General features: G+C 50.0%; 1 protein-coding gene across 6 annotated transcripts in view; it reads left to right on the forward strand.

Annotated features, from left to right (window-relative positions):
• The first annotated feature begins 1953 nt into the window (after positions 1–1953).
• EEF2K (eukaryotic elongation factor 2 kinase) overlaps positions 1954–17604 on the forward strand; it is a 62257-nt gene continuing 46606 nt past the window's right edge. For 3 of the 6 annotated variants that reach the window (XM_080682708.1, XM_080682709.1, XM_080682711.1), the window contains exons 1-2: positions 1991–2348; positions 15576–15897. In XM_080682708.1, coding sequence (XP_080538834.1) covers positions 15652–15897 — 246 coding nt within the window. In that variant the 5' untranslated portion in view covers positions 1991–2348; positions 15576–15651. Of the gene's footprint in view, positions 2349–15575; positions 15898–17604 lie in introns of all 6 variants that reach the window. The other 3 variants (XM_080682707.1, XM_080682710.1, XM_080682712.1) reach the window with 3 other exon arrangements.

Here is a 17604-nt window from a genome sequence, read left to right on the forward strand (position 1 = left end):
GCCACACACCATTCCAGACCAAGGAGACTTCCACTAAGAACTCGTTGGGGCATATGGAGTGGGGTTAGCAAAGTATTTAAACATTGCCCACTAGACATTGCTCTGCTACAGTGATTTTCAACCTTTTTAATTAGGATTTTTAAAAGCCCCCCCCAAACAGACCCCCTATGGCCTTCCACAATTTATGAGAAGCACCTGGTAATTAAACCCCAGATTGTTAGCTTCTCTGATTCAAACAGCCCCTCTGTTCAAATTATAAGACAAGATAAGCTACTCTCAAGGCTACATTCTTGCATACCCCTCCTCTCTGCTGTTTTTACAACTCAGGGATAACTTACATCAAGAAGTCTCTAGTTAGTATAAAGTTCCTTTTCCCCCACCTCCTCAAATAGGCCTCTTTTGAACGCCTCATCACTTCTGCTCTAAGCATGTTTTACAGGCTTGGGGAAAATACTGACAAGACACCTCCCTAGGACATCTGCCCAGATTATCTCCTGAAGAACTAACAAGACAACCCCCCTGATGTCTGCTCAGTTTCAGCCCCCAAATCCCCTTCCCTTCCTTGTCACCTAGCAACAGCATCCCAGGCTTTAAAAGGGGGAGCCGCTTTTGTTCTTCGCTCTTGTGTTGATTAGCAGTGCACCAGCTCCCAGGAAAGTAAATTAAACTTCCTTTCTGCATCTTTAGGTTATGAATTCTTTCACAGCCCATGTCACCGCCCCCCCCAAAAAATATCCTAACATTTTTCATTTCATAGCACACATAAACTAATTACTAAAATTCTGCAGCACACCTAAAAAATATATTTTTTGCCAATCTGACAAAAACAATAGGTCTAATTTTTATAGATTTACAAAAAATAAAAATAATAATTACCGAACCTTTTTGCTTCAAAATGACTTTTCAAAATATCAGGTGCCTATCTATAATAATAAAAGCATAATATGCAAATCGACTGAACGGCCGAACAGTGGATCATCTGGACAACCATGCTATGACACCCACTGGGGCCAGGCCATGTGACTGGTCAACCAGCAATAACTGGTGAGTGTGCGGGGCCAGCCAGTGATAACCCTGCAGAGGAAAGCCCAGGCCAGCCAAGCGATCACACCCCACACCTGTTGCCCGCAGAGGGAGGTGACCAGTGGCAGGGAAGGGGGGGAGGGCAGTGCCGCACAGATGGCAAGCAGTGGCAGTGGTGGGGGTGGGGCAAGCTGCTGGCAGCTGGGGGAAGGAAAGCCCCGATAGGCCCTGATTGCCGGCCAGTCCTAGGGACCCTATCCAAGGGGTCCCAGATTGTGAGCGGGCACAGACGGGGCTGAGGGACACCTCCGTGCACGTGGGCCTCTAGTCTATATATATAAAAGCCTAATATGCAAATTGTCCCCTCAGGAGTTCACTCGCTATGATGTGCGCTGACCACCCGCTGACCACAAGGGGCGGCGCAGAACAAAGGAAGGCCCCATCCGCCCTGATCACCAGCCAGGCCTAGGGACCCTACCCTTGCATGAATTTTGTGCACAAATTTTGTGCACAGGGCTTCTAGTTAATTAAATAATGACACAAATAACTGCAATGGTCATAAGTGCCTAAATTTAATGAAGCAGAAATCAGGGGAATAAAAGCAATTTCTTATAAAAATATTCCAAGATTATGTATAGATAATTTATACAGTGAGATGGGATTACTAGTGATTTTGAAAAGGACTCAAATGCAGGTTCTAGGCAGGCAGAGAAGAAAATGGGAAGGCTAGGCGGTGGGTGCCTTTTCTGGAATTATGTGGGGAGGGAGTCCTCCCCCTCCCCCACCAGTGGGTGCTAGGCCACCCCCTAGGTTAGGTACCAACGGGGCGCTGTAGCTGGAAGACTTGTCGGGCTGCGCAGACCGCCACTCGGGCGGGGCCGGGGGCAGGCGGAGGGGGGGAGGGGAGACCACGTGACAGCCACGCGGTGCACCCGCTGGAGCACAGCCCCGCCCCAGCCCCAGCCTGGATCTTCGCAGACCAACGCCCGCACACCCGGCCCGGAGGCTGCCACGGCTCAGCAGACGGTCACCTGCGCTCGCGCCCCTGCATGCGCCCAGTGCCTCGGATCTTCCAGCGGCCCGTGCGCTCCTCGCGCCCCAGGATCGTTCCGGCGGCCCCCGTTCCCCGCGATCGTTCCATCGGCCCTCGCGGCCCTCGCTGTCTCCCCGGCCCGCCGGCCCGCGCGCCCGGCTCGCCGCTCCCCGGCACTCTCGGGGGGCCCGCCCGCCCTGCACCCTGGAGCACCGGGCTACAAGCCTCTACCACCTCCTCTGGATCCTCGCGGCCGTGAGCATCGGCCGCCGCTCCTGTCCGCCCGAAGGAGGTAGGTGCGGCTGCAGTTGATCGGGCTTATGGGCGCGGGCGGGCTCGGGCGCTGCAGGACCAACTCCCCTACCCCCCACCCCCGGTGCGGCCGGTACCCCGAGCACGCTGGGCCTGGGGCTTGGAAGTGGGACCTGAGGCCGCGCAGAAGGCAAGTGTTGGGAGCGCTTCCCCTCTGGTTAAACTCTGTAAAATTGGGGGAGTTGCGCAGGTTAACGGCGGCGTCTATTAGGAATACACTTGGCACGCGAATGGCTGGGAGAGGCTGCTTGGGACCCCCGCCCAGAGCCCGCAGAGGATGGGGACAGCGCTGCCGTCCTGTCGCCTGCAGGCCCGGAGCCCCACACCCCACTCCATCAGCAGGACTCCCGGAACCTCAAGGACCGTGTAGACGCGCCTTTGCAGCGTCGTTGGCTGTGGGAGTCGGTTGTGAGCTCGGTTGAGACGTGCGCCAAAGGGCGGGGCGTGGATGAGAGTGGCGGGCGGGGGCGGGGCCTCCCGGCCTAGTTCTGTCTGCGCCCCTAGTGTGACAGATGAGCTTTCATGGGAGGGGCCTCGGCCTTGGCGCTGCTTGCCTTGGGGCCACTCAGCCGGGAAATCGAGTAACGTCGTGCCCCTCTGATATTAAGGAGGAGGAAGCCAAGGCCCAGGTGGTCCAACAGCAGACTCTAATTAGCAAGATGGACTAAGTAAAAGTGGGAACACAGCCAGCAGGTGGAAGCTGATAATGCCTGCTGTGTGGGGGGAGGGGGGCGGTTAGTGGAGGCTTCCTAGAACCGGAGATGCGCCCCTGAGCTGGAAAGGATGGCTGAGAGGAAGAGGTAGGGCTCAGATATAGCGGGATGCAGGCGTCCTCGGCAGCAGCTGACATGCATTCCCCTGTTCATGTACGAACTCAACAAATACAGTAACACTTGATGGCGTGACTTCAGGTGTAACATGGTTGGGATTGCCATCCCCCATTCCTCCCAGCTCCCTTCTCAAAGGCTGGGTCCTCTGGGGTCCCAAGTTCTTATCCTCTGCAGGGGGTGGGGGCAGGAAGTCAGGGCCTGCTGATCAGGTGAAATGTTCTCAATGTATGTGTAATTGTTGGGGAAAAGCCCCAAAGTCTAAATTCAGGATCAATTCCTAAGAACTGACAGGAAGCCTTATTCAAATTCATAAGAGCTTTTTTTTTTTTTTTTAAAAAAAAATGTAATTGATTTTAGAGAGGGAAGAAGGGAGAGAGAGAGAAAGAGAGAGGAAGAAGGATGTGAGAGAGAAACATCTATCAGTTGGCTCCCCTCCCAACCTGCGACCTTCCAGTGCACAGGACAATGCTCTAACCAGCTGCGCCACATGGCCAGGGCCATAGAGCTTTAATGGGAGAAGCCACATACACAGGTAAAGCAGCATGTATGTAAGTTTCCCCTATTTAAAGCGGCATGTATGTAAGTTTCCCCTATTTAAAGCTCCAGGACCCTAAAAACCTGGCACTATGCCCCCATTTACCACCAAGGGCCTAGACTCCTGAGCCACCAGCCTGAAGGAGCCTGGACCCCCGAAAGACTGTGGACAGAGCCTCCCCTGGTGGTTGGTGGCTACCTGCTGAAGAGAGGGGGGCCTTCGCAAGGTCTGGGGGTGTGAGTGGGCTTGTTGGCCGTGCTTCCCCTTGGGCTATTCTGGCTGGGCCGTTCCATGGGGGGAGATGTCCCTATGCCTTTTTTCTGACACTGATCAGATTTCCCAAAGAACCTTTGTCCAGTCTGCAGCAGACTTGCGTCCAGTTGCCAAGACACTGGGAATAGTGTGGAAGGAGGCTGAAGATCAACAGCAGAAACTTGGATTTGTTCCAGCTCATTCTCTAGGATTCATCCTTTCTGGTTTGATTCTGAACTGAAGCAGAAAAATAGTGATGGACTACACTATTTGAATAGTGGACTACATTCAAAGTAATAGTGGCTGGCTGGACTGATTCAAAAATAGTTTTTATGTTGGAGGGATCAGGTTTTTGTTGTTGTTGTTGTTTTAAAATCTATTTTTATTGATTTCAGAGAGGAAGGGAGAGGGGGAGAGAGATAGAAACATTAATGAAGAGAGCAAATCATTGATTAGCTACCTCCTGCACACCCCACTGGGGACTGAGCCAGCAACCCAGGCATGTGCCCTTGACCGGAATTGAACCTGGGACCCATTAGTCTGAAGGCTAATGCTCTATCCACTGAGCCAAACCAGCTGGGGGGGGGGGGGGAGGGATCACTTTTGCTGACCAAGAAGCTTCAGACTGTTACCCTCGACACAGAATTTTCTAGAAGAAGATGGTTACAGTGACCACCATGGGATGAAAGCAGCTTGGGCCTTAAAGGCTTTCTGGATTAAACTCTGGTAGCTAAGGCTGATGGGCATAAGCAAGAAAGCTCAGACAGAGGAAGGAGCGAGTCATACATGCTGATGATAAGGGGGAAGGTGACACTCCTCGGGTCCCCAACGTACCAGAGGAGCATTTCAAATATTTAGAAAGTTCAAGGGTGCACCATATTCAGTTCTTCCGCTGTGACACTTTCTAGACCTTGCAAGGACTCCACAGGGAGCAGTTGGAAAACAAGTGGTATGACGGCAGAAAATTTCTCTGGGCCAGAGCTTGAACTTGAGTGCACATGAAAAGCGGCCGGGGGTTTGTTTAAACACAGATTGCTGGGTCACCCCCGAGTGTAATTGAGTGGGTTGGAGTGGAGCCTGAGAATTTGCATGCTCAAGTTCCTAGCAAGGCTGCTGCTTCTGCTGCTGGTCCTAGGCCCGTGCTTTTAGGACTGGGCTAGCAGGTGAGGACTGAGGGAAAGCTGCAGTTCAGCCTGCACTGGCTTCAAACCCAACTCCTACACTTCCTAGCTGTGTAATTTGGGGCCCCTGAGTGACTGTGGACAGAGCCTCTGCTTCCAACCGCCCCTGGTGGTTTGTGGCTGTCTGCTGAAGAGAATGGGGTCCTGTGACCTTTGTTCCTGCATTTCCTCCTCTGGAGGATGAAGCTAATAGTGCTATCACCTCGGGACCGGGAGGTTTCCTGGAGGAGATAACATCTAAGCTGAAGCCGGCGGGGGGGGGGGGGGGGGGGGGGCAGGGGAGATAAGCAGAGGAGTTGGCCAGGGATGGGTGGGGAGGCAAGTGGGGATGTGTGTCAAACAGAGGGCCTGTTGTGAGAGAAGCCCAGGGATGGGGAGCCCCTGTCCTCCAGGGAGCTGAGAGCAGTGATGAAGTAGGCGCTTTGTAAGTGATACTGAAATGCTGCGAATCCGAATCCGTTCCAGGCTGTCTCAGGGCAGATCGCAGTGGAGGGAACATGACCAAGAGGGGGAAATGGGCTGTTAGTGTGGGCTCAGAAGCAACCCATATCCCATTGGCCCCCATGCAGTCACATGGTCCCACCTAGATGCAAAAGGTGCTGGGAAATGTAGTCCCTGGCTGGGCAGGGGAAGCACAGCTTCGTGGTGGAGAGCTGCCTGCCACAGTGGCCTTTTCTGTCCCCTGGCCACCTCTTCCAGTTCTTTACCTTGCACACTCCGCTCCACTTTTTTGACTGAGTGGATTTGACATATGAGGAAGCTGAGGTTCAGTGAGGTTAAGTAATTTGCCCAATGCCACTCACTAGTAGTAGCAGACTCAGGACCAGAACCCAGATCAGTTTGCCCCAAAATCCTTGTCAGGCCAGGCCCTAGTCTTGGGTGCTTTTTGAGGGCCTCCACATGGTGCAGGCTTTTCCACTCAGGAGCTCAGCCATGCTTTTGAAACTGGACAACAATAGGTCTGGGCTGCCTGTCACTATTTGAGCCAATTAAGCAGAGACAGGGTTGGATCATGTGTGAGCATTTATTCCAACCATGCCGGCAGCATGGGAGGGCAGCAGGTCATCCATGAAAGTCTGTTCTGTGCCCCCCCCCCCCCATAAGACAGCAGCTTATATTGGTTGAAGGACAAAGATTACATGGGGAAGTATGCAGAAGGAATAAGAATAGTTATTACAGGCATGGGGAAGTAGGCAAAAGGAATAAAAGTGGATAAAATGGTTACAGATTACAGGCAATGTGGACTGGGTGTTGCAAAGGGCCAGTGCCTTCTGGACTTCGTTGTTTCAGCAACAAGGTTGTTAATCTTTCTATGATGATAGGCAGTTCTGGATGTGAATGGACGGCATTCCAGGTTAACTCCCAGGTCCTGGGGTACAACTCCCATCCGGATCAGAATGTGCTTTCTTTAATCAGAACAAAGCAATCACAGTTAACAGAGCACGATTAATATTTCTTATAACTACAGCTTGTCCCCATTATTCTATTTCTGCCCCTAACACTGTCAGGCTAATTAACCCCCAGACACCTGGTAGTTATAGCCCCATAGTCCCTCCACTCCCAGCCTGCAGTGCCCATTAGATCAGCAGAAGTTGCCCCATTTCTCCAGTTGGTTCATGCAGCATTCATTTACGCAGGACCTAGTGTGTGCCATGCCTGGCGCTCTGCACTGGGAGAAAGAGAAGAATGAGACTTGGCCCCTTCTGTTCAGGGGCTCATGTGGCTGGCCACTGAGAGGCCATGTAAACAGAGTTCCCCTGAGAAGTGAGACAAGTTGGATCCCTGGTTTCCTGGCGTACACAGTGTCCTGAGTACATGAGCAGGGTGCCCAGCAAGTCATTAAAAATTAATACTCAAACTCTCATGTGCATTTTGTTAATCAAAGCTATAATGAGAATAATTTGTGCTTTGTATTCTAAAATGTGCTTTTCTGATTTTTAAAACCATGGTGTAGCCTTGCACTGTAACAGTTTTGTATGAACAAAGCCCTGGCCGTGGTTTGTATGAGCTTCAGCAGCGCCAGTGTTGACTTGGCTCCTTGCTTCATCAGTGAGTGAGTTCATTTCTCCTCTTTCTGGTGTGTGTGGAGGTTTGCTTTTAGGAGAGGAAGGAGAATGGGTGGGGGCGGCTTCTTGGAATTCCACCAGAATCATCTAGAGCAGGTTTCTCTGCCTCAGCACTGTTGACAGTTGGCTAAATAACCGTGTGCTGTGGGCTGCCCTGTGCCTTGTAGGATATTTAGCAGCATCCCTGGGCTTGACCTATTAGAAGTCAGTTACAATCCCAGAGTTGTGACAACCAAAAATGTCTCCAGAAAGCCTCCTGGGGAGTGTCCCCTTGTTGACAGAATTGCCCAGGTTGAGGACGACTGTTCTGGACTGTACTTGTTTCCTGTCACTACTGCAGCAAATCACAAACTTGGTGGCTTAAAACAACACAGATCTCTTCTTTTCATCGTTCAGGAGGTCAGAAGTTCAAAAGTCAGGGTGTCAGAGGGCTGTGTTCCTTCTGGAGGATCTATGGAAATGTATTTCCTCACCATTTCCCGTTTCTAGAGCCATGCATTCCTGTGCTTGTGGCCCCTTCCTTCAGCTTCAAAATCAGCCCCATAGCATCTCCTCCATGACACCTGCTTCCATTGTCACTTCTCTTTCTCTAGCTCAGCCCCCTCCTGCCTCCTTTTATGAGGATCCTGTGATTACACTGGGCTTACCGGATGACCCAGGATAATCTTCCTATCGCAAGACCTTTAATTTAGTCACATCTGCAAAGTTGCCTTTGCCATATAAGGGACGATATTCACAGAGTCCAAAGATTAGGACATGGATGGGGCCATGGTTCTGCCTGCCACATAGACTGCTGGTTTCTGGGGAAAATGGATATACTTATGGAGGGCCAGGGAGGAGGGAAGTGACTTGGGGAGCAGGGAGATGGGGCTGGCAGGGCACAACAGCAGCTGGTACTTCTCTGGTGGGCGCCATGTGCTTGATCTCATGGGTTTCTCAGAACCACTCCGGGTTGGTTGTGCCCCGTTGTACAGACAAGGGAACCTCCCGGGAGGCTTTCTGGAGGAGGTAAAGTTTGAGTTGGATTTGGGAGGGAACAAGGGGTTTGGCAGCGAGTGAGACAGGCATTCTAGGAAGAGAGTCCTTGCAGGGTGCAAGGGCAGGTGGTTGTGAATGGCGATTGGTTCTTGGTTGGGGCAAGTGGGGGAGATGATATGCAGGGAGGGGGCAGGTGGGTGTGGACATCTGTAAATCAGTTCTTTTAATCTGACATAAACTGTATTATTTCTCACAGTAGTCTAAATTTTTTAAAAAATCTGATTTTTAGAGAGAGAGGGAGAGGGATAGAGAGATAGAAACATCAATGAGAAACTTCATCGATAGGCTGCCTCCTGCACACCCCCTAGTGGGATTGAGCCCAAAACCTGGGCATGTGCCCTGACCGGGAATCAAACAGGTGACCTCTTGGTTCCTGGGTTGAGGCTCAACCACTGAGCCACACTGGCTGGGCTCTCACAGTAGTTGAAATAAATGTTTGTGTGTGAGTGCCCACCACATGCTAGGGCACAGGTCTTAATAAGACACCACCCTGAAGTCCCGGCATGGGCTTGGTTTAGAGCAGTGGTCGGCAAACTCATTAGTCAACAGAGCCAAATATCAACAGTACAACGATTGAAATTTCTTTTGAGAGCCAAATTTTTTAAACTTCCACTTCTTCAAAATAGACTCGCCCAGGCCATGGTATTTTGTGGAAGAGCCACACTCAAGGGGCCAAAGAGCCGCATGTGGCAGTTTGCCGACCACGGGTTTAGGGGATCCCAGTGCTGCATAGCTGTTACCACTTCCACTTCCTGCCTCCAGGAAGGGCATAAAACGCCACCAGGAGATGCATTTGATTGGCACCTGCTGGTCCCTGCTCAGTGCCAGTGGCTGGGGAGCCACTGTGTAGGACAGGGCCACGCAGGGGTCCTCAAACTTTTTAAACAGGGGGCCAGTTCACTGTCCCTCAGACCGTTGGAGGGCCGGACTATAGTTTAAAAAAAAAAACTATGAACAAATTCCTATGCGCACTGCGGGCCCGGGACAAGTCGGCTGCTAAGCAGGACAGGCAGCGGCACCCGGTGGGCCGGATAAATGTCCTCAGCGGGCCTCATGTGGCCCGCGGGCCGTAGTTTGAGGACGCCTGGAACGGGTTAGGAGTTCAGACCCAGCCATGTGGTGATAGAGCACATGGTCTCTTCACTGTCTTGGGCTTCGTTTTTTTTGCTGGTTTTTCGGCAGCTTCATTGATGTTTAAGTGACGAATTGAAATTATGTATAACTAAGGTATAAGTGTGATGGTTTGGCATGTGTCTGCATGGTGAGATGGTTACCACAATCAAGCTAATTACCACCCCACCTCCTCGCTGCACCACCTGTGTGTGTGGTGGGAGCACTAGGCCCTCCCTCCGCGGGTCTCATGCTCACTGTGCAGTGCTGCCAGCGGCAGCCACCCACTGTACCAGCTCTCTAGGACTTGCCTACTCCTTTTGCGTCACGGAAACCTCATACGTTGGGCCACCTTCTCCTCGTATGTTGAGCCACAGTGCTGTCTGCTTCTGTGAGTTTGGCTTTTTAGCTTCTACCTGTGAGTGAGATCGTGCAGGGCTTGTCTTTTTGTGTCTGGCTTGGTTCATTTAGTCATGCCCTCCAGGCATGTCCATGTTGTTTCGAATGAAAGGATTTCCTTTTATTTTTAGACTGAATACTATTCCATCGTGTATGCACCACAGTTTCTTTGCCCATCACCCCTCAACAGACAGGTTACTAGCGCTTCCATGTCTTGGCGCCTGTGAACAGCGCTGCGGCGAGCGAGGCGGGAGCCTCAGGGAGGCATTTTTCTAGTTTGGAGGAAACTGAAGACTCCGTCTGGAGCTCGAGCTGCGCAGCCAGCTCTGCTGGTTTCCCGCCCCGGTGCCTTTCGGAGGGCAGCCCCTTCTCTGCGTGCAGCTCCGTCGTTGGCAGATGAGAAAGGCTCTGCCAAGTGCTTAGCGTGGCGCCTGGTTGCAGTCAGCTGTTCACATGTGTTATGTGTCTGCCTATTTTAGGAAAAAATATGCGTTTTGAAGTCGGTAGGAGCAAAGGTCTCTTTGGCCTTCTTGTCCCTCATTTGCAGCACAAAACCACATCCTTCCTTCCTTCCCGCGGTGAGAGGAGTGACTAAGCTGAGAAGAAACCCACAGCTCCCTCTGGTTCGTGGGATAAGAGAATGTTCTTGGCCTGGTGTCTAAGGGAGCCAGGAGGAGACCTGCCTGTCTGGGGGTACAGTGGAAAGGGGAGTGAAGCTAAGGCTCATTTGTTACACCAGACACTCAATAGATAAGGACCAAACGAGATAGGTGAAGAAATAACAGAACACGCATGTTAGTTAGAGATGGCGCCGGCTTCCACGCGTGGCACCCAGAACGACTGGAAGCGGCTGTCTCTGCAGGTGGGAAGCAGGCTGCCCTGGACCGCTGCAAGGTTGTTCACTGGAGTCGAGCAGTACCCAGCCCGCATGGTCATACGCAGGGGCCCTAGTACCGTGGTCGGCAAACTGCAGCTCGCGAGCCACATGCGGCTCTTTGGCCCCTTGAGTGTGGCTCTTCCAGAAAATACCACGACCTGGGCAAGTCTATTTTGAAGAAGTGGCGTTAGAAGAAGTTGAAGTTTAAAAAATTTGACTCTTAAAAGAAATTTCAATGGTTGTACTGTTGATATTTGGCTCTGTTGACTAATGAGTTTGCTGACCACTGCCCTAGTAGGACAGGAGGGCTATTTTTAACCATGTGCTTTAATAAAAGTGTTATTTTTTAAATATATAGAAATAATATACAGTGGCCCTACGTCCTGGCTGGCTTTTGGACTTTCAGATTGCAGGTGACAAAAAGCCTCTGTGTGGCCAGTCAAGTTGTTCGCCCGCCACAGGCAAGGGCGCCTGTGTTGTGTGCAGAGGTCTGGGATGGTGGTTTGGCTTCAGGCACCTTTGGATTTAGGGTCTCAGTGATGTCATCACTATTCATTTTACTCTGTCTCTCCTTTTCTTTTCTTTTTTCCTTTTCATTGAATTCTTTGGCGTGACCCTGGTTAACAAAATTATACAGATTTCCGGTGCCCAAGTTCTACACCATCTGTACACTGCACTGTGTTTCACTCTTCTTCTGCTCTCCACCAGACGTCAGCTTTGTTCTCTGGTGGCCTCAGTCCCTGTCCCAGATTCGTGTCCTGTCGTTCAGCCACTCAAGCCAAAGCTCTGGACTTAGCTGTGATTGGGTCAGATTGGTTTGGCTTGAGTCACATGCCCATCTCTGAGCCAGTCGCTGTGGCTAGGTGCCAAGCTCTGTATACTGCTTAGACCTGGGCCACGTGACACCGGGGACTAGGCGGTGGGTCCCCAACCCCAGGTACATGGCCTGAGAGCAGAGGATAGGCAAATCCCCAAACAGAAGCAGGTTCATGACAGCAGGTGGCCCTCAGGCACTCTGTCCTCTGTGGCTGCAGCAAGGACCAGTGTGTGCGCGGGCTGGCTCAGTCCAGGCCCATATTGGCTCAGGTGCTGGCTCCCAGCGTGGGGGGTGGGAGAGTTCAGCTCCTTTCTACATGGGAAGGCAGTTCCTGGGGGTGTGAGGAGCCCGGAGGAGGACTAGCAGCCTTGACCAGGGCATTGCAAGCACAGGTCCTGCCCCAGCGGCTGCCAGGGGAGCCCTGTGTAGTGAGACCCAGCAAGCACAGTAATTCCGTGGCCAGAGCCTAAAACGGCCTGTTCCCTGGGGAACCCTAAAGAAGCTTGGTTGGCTGTTAACCAGACATCGATGTTTCTCTCTCATCGATGTTTCTAGCTCTCTATCCCTCTCTCTTCCTCTCTGTAAAAAATCAATAAAATATATTTTAAAAAAAAGAATAAGTGCAATCATTGACTTGATCTAACATTTTTAAAAAAAATTTCACCTATTTATTATTTTATATTGAAGGCAATCAGTTTTGTAAAAAAGTTAAAACAGTATAGAAATGTGCTGTTTTACCCTAACCCTAAAAAGTTCCCGCCAGCCCCACAGTCCATCACAGGGCTGGCGAGTTTTCATGGGTCCTTGTGGAAAGTTTTGCTGCATCTATAAACATCCTTTTCCTTTTTTATTTTTTTAAATATGGTTTTATTGATTTTTAGAGAGAGAGATAGAAACATCGATGAGAGAGAAACATCATCCATTGGCTGCCTCCTGCATGCACCCTGAGTGGGGATCGAGCCCACAAACTGGGCATGTGCCCTGACTGGGAATAGAACTGTGACCTCTTGGTTCATAGGTTGATGCCTAACCATTGAGCCACGCCAGCTGGGCTTATCTATTCTTTTGTAACTTGTATTTTTGGTGTTATTTCTAAGAAGTCTTTGCCTAACCCAAGGTTACAAAGATTTTCTCCTGATAAAGTTTTAGATCTTATATTAAGGTCCTTGATCCATTTGAGTTAATTTTTGTGTATACTGTAAGGAAGGAGTTCAACTTCATTCTTTCTCAGTGTGGATCCATTCGTCCCAGCTCCAGTTGTTGAAAAGATTATTCTTTCCCTACCGAATAGTCTTGGTAACCTTGTCAAAAGTCAGTTGGCCATAAATGTGAAGTTGCATTTCTGGAGTCTCAGTTTCATTCCATTGATCTACATCTCTGTCCTTATACCAGTCCCAATGTCTTAATTACTGTAGCTTGGTTTTGAATTTAGGAAGTATGACTCCTCCAACTTTGTTTTGCTTTTTTCACAATTGTATTGGCTATCCCGAGTCCCTTGAGTTTCCATGTGAACTTTAGGACTTGTTTCTCAGTTTCTTCAAAGCAGCCGCTGGGATTTTGATAGTGATTGGGTTGAACCTATAGATCAATTTGGGGAGTACTGTCCTCTTGACAGTATTAAATCTTCTGTACACAGATGTCTTTCCATTTATTTAGATCTTTAATTTCTTTGGACATGTTTTGTTTTTGTTGTACAAGTCATGCACTTGTTTTGGTAAGTGCAATTGTTTTCTTAATTTCATTTTTTAAATATATTTTTATTGATTTCAGAGAGGAAGGAAGAGGGAGAGAGAGATAGAAACATCAATGATGAGAGAGAATCATTGATTGGCTGCCTGCTGCACGCCCCCCACTGGGGATGGAGCCCGCAACCTGGGCATATGCCCTGACCGGGAATCGAACCGGTGACCTCTTGGTCTGGATACACACAGACATACACTCAGGTTGAGTTCCTGGGTCGACACTCAACCGCTGAGCTACACCTGGCTGAGCTTAATTTCATTTTTGATTGTTCCTTGCTAGGATATAGAAATAATTCTAATTTTTGTTCATCAGCCTTGGTGAACTCTTTCTTGACTATCTTTGCATGTCTGTGTGTATCCAGAGCTCCCACTGTGACAATCCCAAAGCCTTTCCTGGTATGGGCAGGCCTCCATGGATGAGCACTGGACTGTTACTAAGAACCTCTGAGGGTCTCTCACTCATTCTGGGGACATGAATTGAGTGCCCACTCTGCCAGGCACTCTTTGAAGCACTGGGACATCCTATTCTATATAATAAAGAGGTAATATGCAAATTAACACTCACACCATCACAAGATGGCTGTGCCCACAGCAGAGGCAGGGTTCCCGTAACACAAGATGGCTGCGCCCACAGCAGAGGCAGGGTTCCCATAACACAAGATGGCTGTGCCCACAGCGGAGGCAGGGTTCCCATGACAAGCGATGAGCAGGAACCTGAGGCTGCGTGGTGCCTGGCCAGGGTGGGGGACCTGAGGCTGCACCCCCCTGGTGGTCAGTACGCTCCCACAGGGCTCACAGTGGGAGCTCTGGATACACACAGACATACACTCAGCCAGAAGCCGGGCTCACGGCTGGCGAGCGCAGCAGCAGTGGTAGAAGCCTCTCCCACCTCCACAGCAGTTGGCCTTCCCCCGAGGGGTCCTGGACTGCGAGAGAGCACAGGCCGGGCTGAGGGACCCCCCGAGTGCATGAATTTTGTGCACCAGGCCTCTAGTAGACAGTAAATGAGTGAATGAGATGATTTCAGCCTGGGAAAATCTATGAAGAAGTAAAACAGACTATGTGCTAGGGGAATGACTAGTTATGCATTTGAGAGGGTTTTTTTGTTTTTAATAATTTTTTTATTTTTCAAATACAGTGGATGTTCAATGTTATATTAGTTTCAGGGGTATAGCATAGTAGTTAGACCTTTATATAACTTACAAAGTGATCACCTGGTACCATACACAGTTATTACAATATGATTGACTATATTCCCTATCCCTGTGACTATTTTGTAACTACCAATGATGTACTTCTTAATCCCTTCACCTTTTTCACTCATCCCTCTAACACCCCTTCCCTCCGGCACTCCTCAAATATTCTCTGTATCTGTGAGTCTGTTTCTATTTTGTTTGTTTATTTTGTTCTTTAGATTCCACATGTAAGTGAGATCATGTGGTATTTGTCTTTTCTCTGTCTGACTTACTTCCCTTATCATAATGCCCTCTAGATCCATCCATGTTGTCACAAGTGGCAATATTTCATTCTTTTTTTTATGGCTGAGCAGGATTCCATTGTATACATGTAGCACCACTTTTTCATTCAGTTGTCGATTGATGGGCATGGGTTGCTTTCATATCTTGGCTATTGTACATAACGCTACAGCGGACATAAACATGCAGATATCTTTACAAATTATTATTTTGGGTTTCTTTGGATAAATACCCAGAAGTGGGATTGATGGGTCGTGAGGTTGTTCTGTTTTTAATTTTCTGAGGAATTTCAGGGGTTCTTTGAATTGAGTCAGAGAATATTCCTAGAAATGTGGCTTTTGAGCTGGGATCCAGATGATGAGGAAGAACTCAGTGTTAGAAGATTGGGAAGGTTGTTCCTGGCATAAGGAACAGCAAGTACAACGGCCCTGAGGTGGGAATAGGTTCCCCAAGTTCAGGGGATGGGAGAGAGCAGTGTGCGTGGGGAGCTGCACAGCGGGAGGAGATCAGCATAGGCCAGGTCACTGGGCCTGGAACCTTTGAAAGCACTGAGATTGTACCAAGAATGTGAAGAGGAGCTGAGAGGGAGTTAAGCAGGGGCCCTGTTTGATCTAAATGTCCTGAGAAGATCACTCTGGTTGTTTGAGGAAGCGTTTTGTTCCCCTGCCTTGTTTTAAGCGCTGAGTTCTTGGAAGCAGAATTACTGGGTCGCCGAGTTTGTCCATTTAAAGTGTTCCTACCTGCCGCCCCCAGGTGCCTCCCAAAGGACAGCGGCCGTTTTCGGTCTGAGGTCACAGCTCTTGTCACCAGCGGCATGTAGATGAGGTGCCAGGGAGCCCTCCTCCACCCGGCCCCAGCACCCACCTTCGTGCTTCCCCTTTTCAGGGCCTTCCCCGCAGCAGTTGCCCAGGAACTCTGGCTGTGCCACCCCCCCCTTGGGTACCACGGGCACCCTGGGAGCATGGCCGACGAAGACCTCATCTTCCGCCTGGAAGGCGTTGGCGGCAGCCAGACCTCCGGGGCTGGCCATGACGGGGACTCTGACACAGACAGCGATGACGAGGAAGGGTACTTCATCTGCCCCATCACTGATGACCCCAGGGCACACCAGCATGGCAGCTGCAAGGGTGGTGACTACTGCAGCGACCTAATGAAAAGTGAGCAGCATGGCTTCGGCGCCTCCCCGGGGAGCTCCTTCCAGTTCAAGGTGAGTGGATCGCCGCCCATCTACCACAGCCCCGGTCACCTACCGCAGCGACGGGCCGTCAGCATCTCTCCTGTGTTTCCAGACGGGCAGCACTGTCCGGTACATTCTGGGTCTGAGTTTGTGCCTGTTAAGAGGATTGTCAGCTTAGAGTAGTGTTTCTCAAAGAGCTGCTCAGGACCCACTCCTGGTTGTGAAAACTTTGATCAACTTTTTTAAGAAATGGAAGAGAATGGAAGACTAGGAAATATTGGGAGGTATTACAAATTGTAAAGATATTATTTTTCGGAACATAAGTATGCACACGCGTTCACACATGTAAATGTGGTGATCAGCTTCTCATGGCGGAGCAGTTAAATATTTTTATTTCACCCCTGTGTGTGCATGTGGACCAGGGACGTGATGTAAAATGTAGTCCTTGGTGTTGGTTGCAGTAATAAAATCCTGTGCTTGGCACGGCCCGTGTAGCTTAGCAGTTGAGCATTGACCCAGGAACCACGGCCACGGGTTCGATTCCTGATCAGGGCACATGCCCAGGTTGCGGGCTCCATCCCCTGTGCAGGAGGCAGCTGATGGATGATGTTTCTCTCTCGTTGATGTTTCTATCTCTCTATCCTCCTCCCTTCCTCTCTCTCTAAAGATCAATAAAAGCATTTTTTAAAAAATATATTTTATTGCTTTTTTACAGAGAAGAAGGGAGAGGGATAGAGAGTTAGAAACATTGATGAGAGAGAAACATCCATCAGCTGCCTCCTGCACACCTCCACTGGGGATGTGCCCACAACCAAGGTACATGCCCTTGACCAGAATCGAACCTGGGACCCTTCAGTCCGCAGGCCGACGCTCTATCCACTGAGCCAAACCGGTTAGGGCTAAAAGCATATTTTTTTTAAAGAAAGCCCAAATTCGCCGAAACCGGTTTGGCTCAGTGGATAGAGTGTCGGCCTGTGGACTGAAAGGTCCCAGGTTCGATTCCGGTCAAGGGCACGTACCTTGGTTGCGGGCACATCCCCAGTAGGGGGTGTGCAGGAGGCAGCTGATCGATGTTTCTCTCTCATCGATGTTTCTAGCTCTCTATCCCTCTCCTCTCTCTTCCTCTCTGTAAAAAATTAATAAAATATATTAAAAAAAAAAAAAAAAAGAAAGCCCAAATTGGGTTGGGCATCCTCCTCCTGGCTTGAGGAAAAGGGCACTTGTTTTGTTAGGGATTTGTGTTCATAACTTGGCAAAGCTTGTGTAAAGGAGAGGAAGAAGAGAAACATTACTGGACTTACAACTGGTGGTGAAAAAAAATGTAATGCAGTACTGTTGTCCTTACTTAATTTCATCCTCACAAGCAGGTCTAGTAGGCAAAATGCTTATTACCATTAGGGATTTGAAATTAAAATCATGTTTGTAACCTCAGAATTCATCTGTTCTTAGAAAACTAATAATTCAAGTTCTTGGACAGTTGAATATTTTTCCTTTCAGGGCCAGAAGTCTAGTTTGAGTTCCTCTGGGGCAGGCAGCTCCAGAAATAGCCCGGGGGGGTCCCCCTGAGAGGGCCACTGAAGGGTGAGGTTGTGGCTTGCCCCCCTGCCTGTTTTATGGAGGCCCCTGAAGCACACTCGGCCCCAAGGGAAGGCGGGAGACTGTCTAGCCTCCTTCTGTCCATCTAGGTCAGGAAAGCTCTAGGCGCGGATCCCTGTGTGTGGTGTCCTGCCCCAGAGG

This window comes from Plecotus auritus (genome assembly GCF_963455305.1).
Source record: "Plecotus auritus genome assembly, chromosome: 7".
Taxonomy (NCBI): Eukaryota; Metazoa; Chordata; class Mammalia; order Chiroptera; family Vespertilionidae; genus Plecotus; species Plecotus auritus.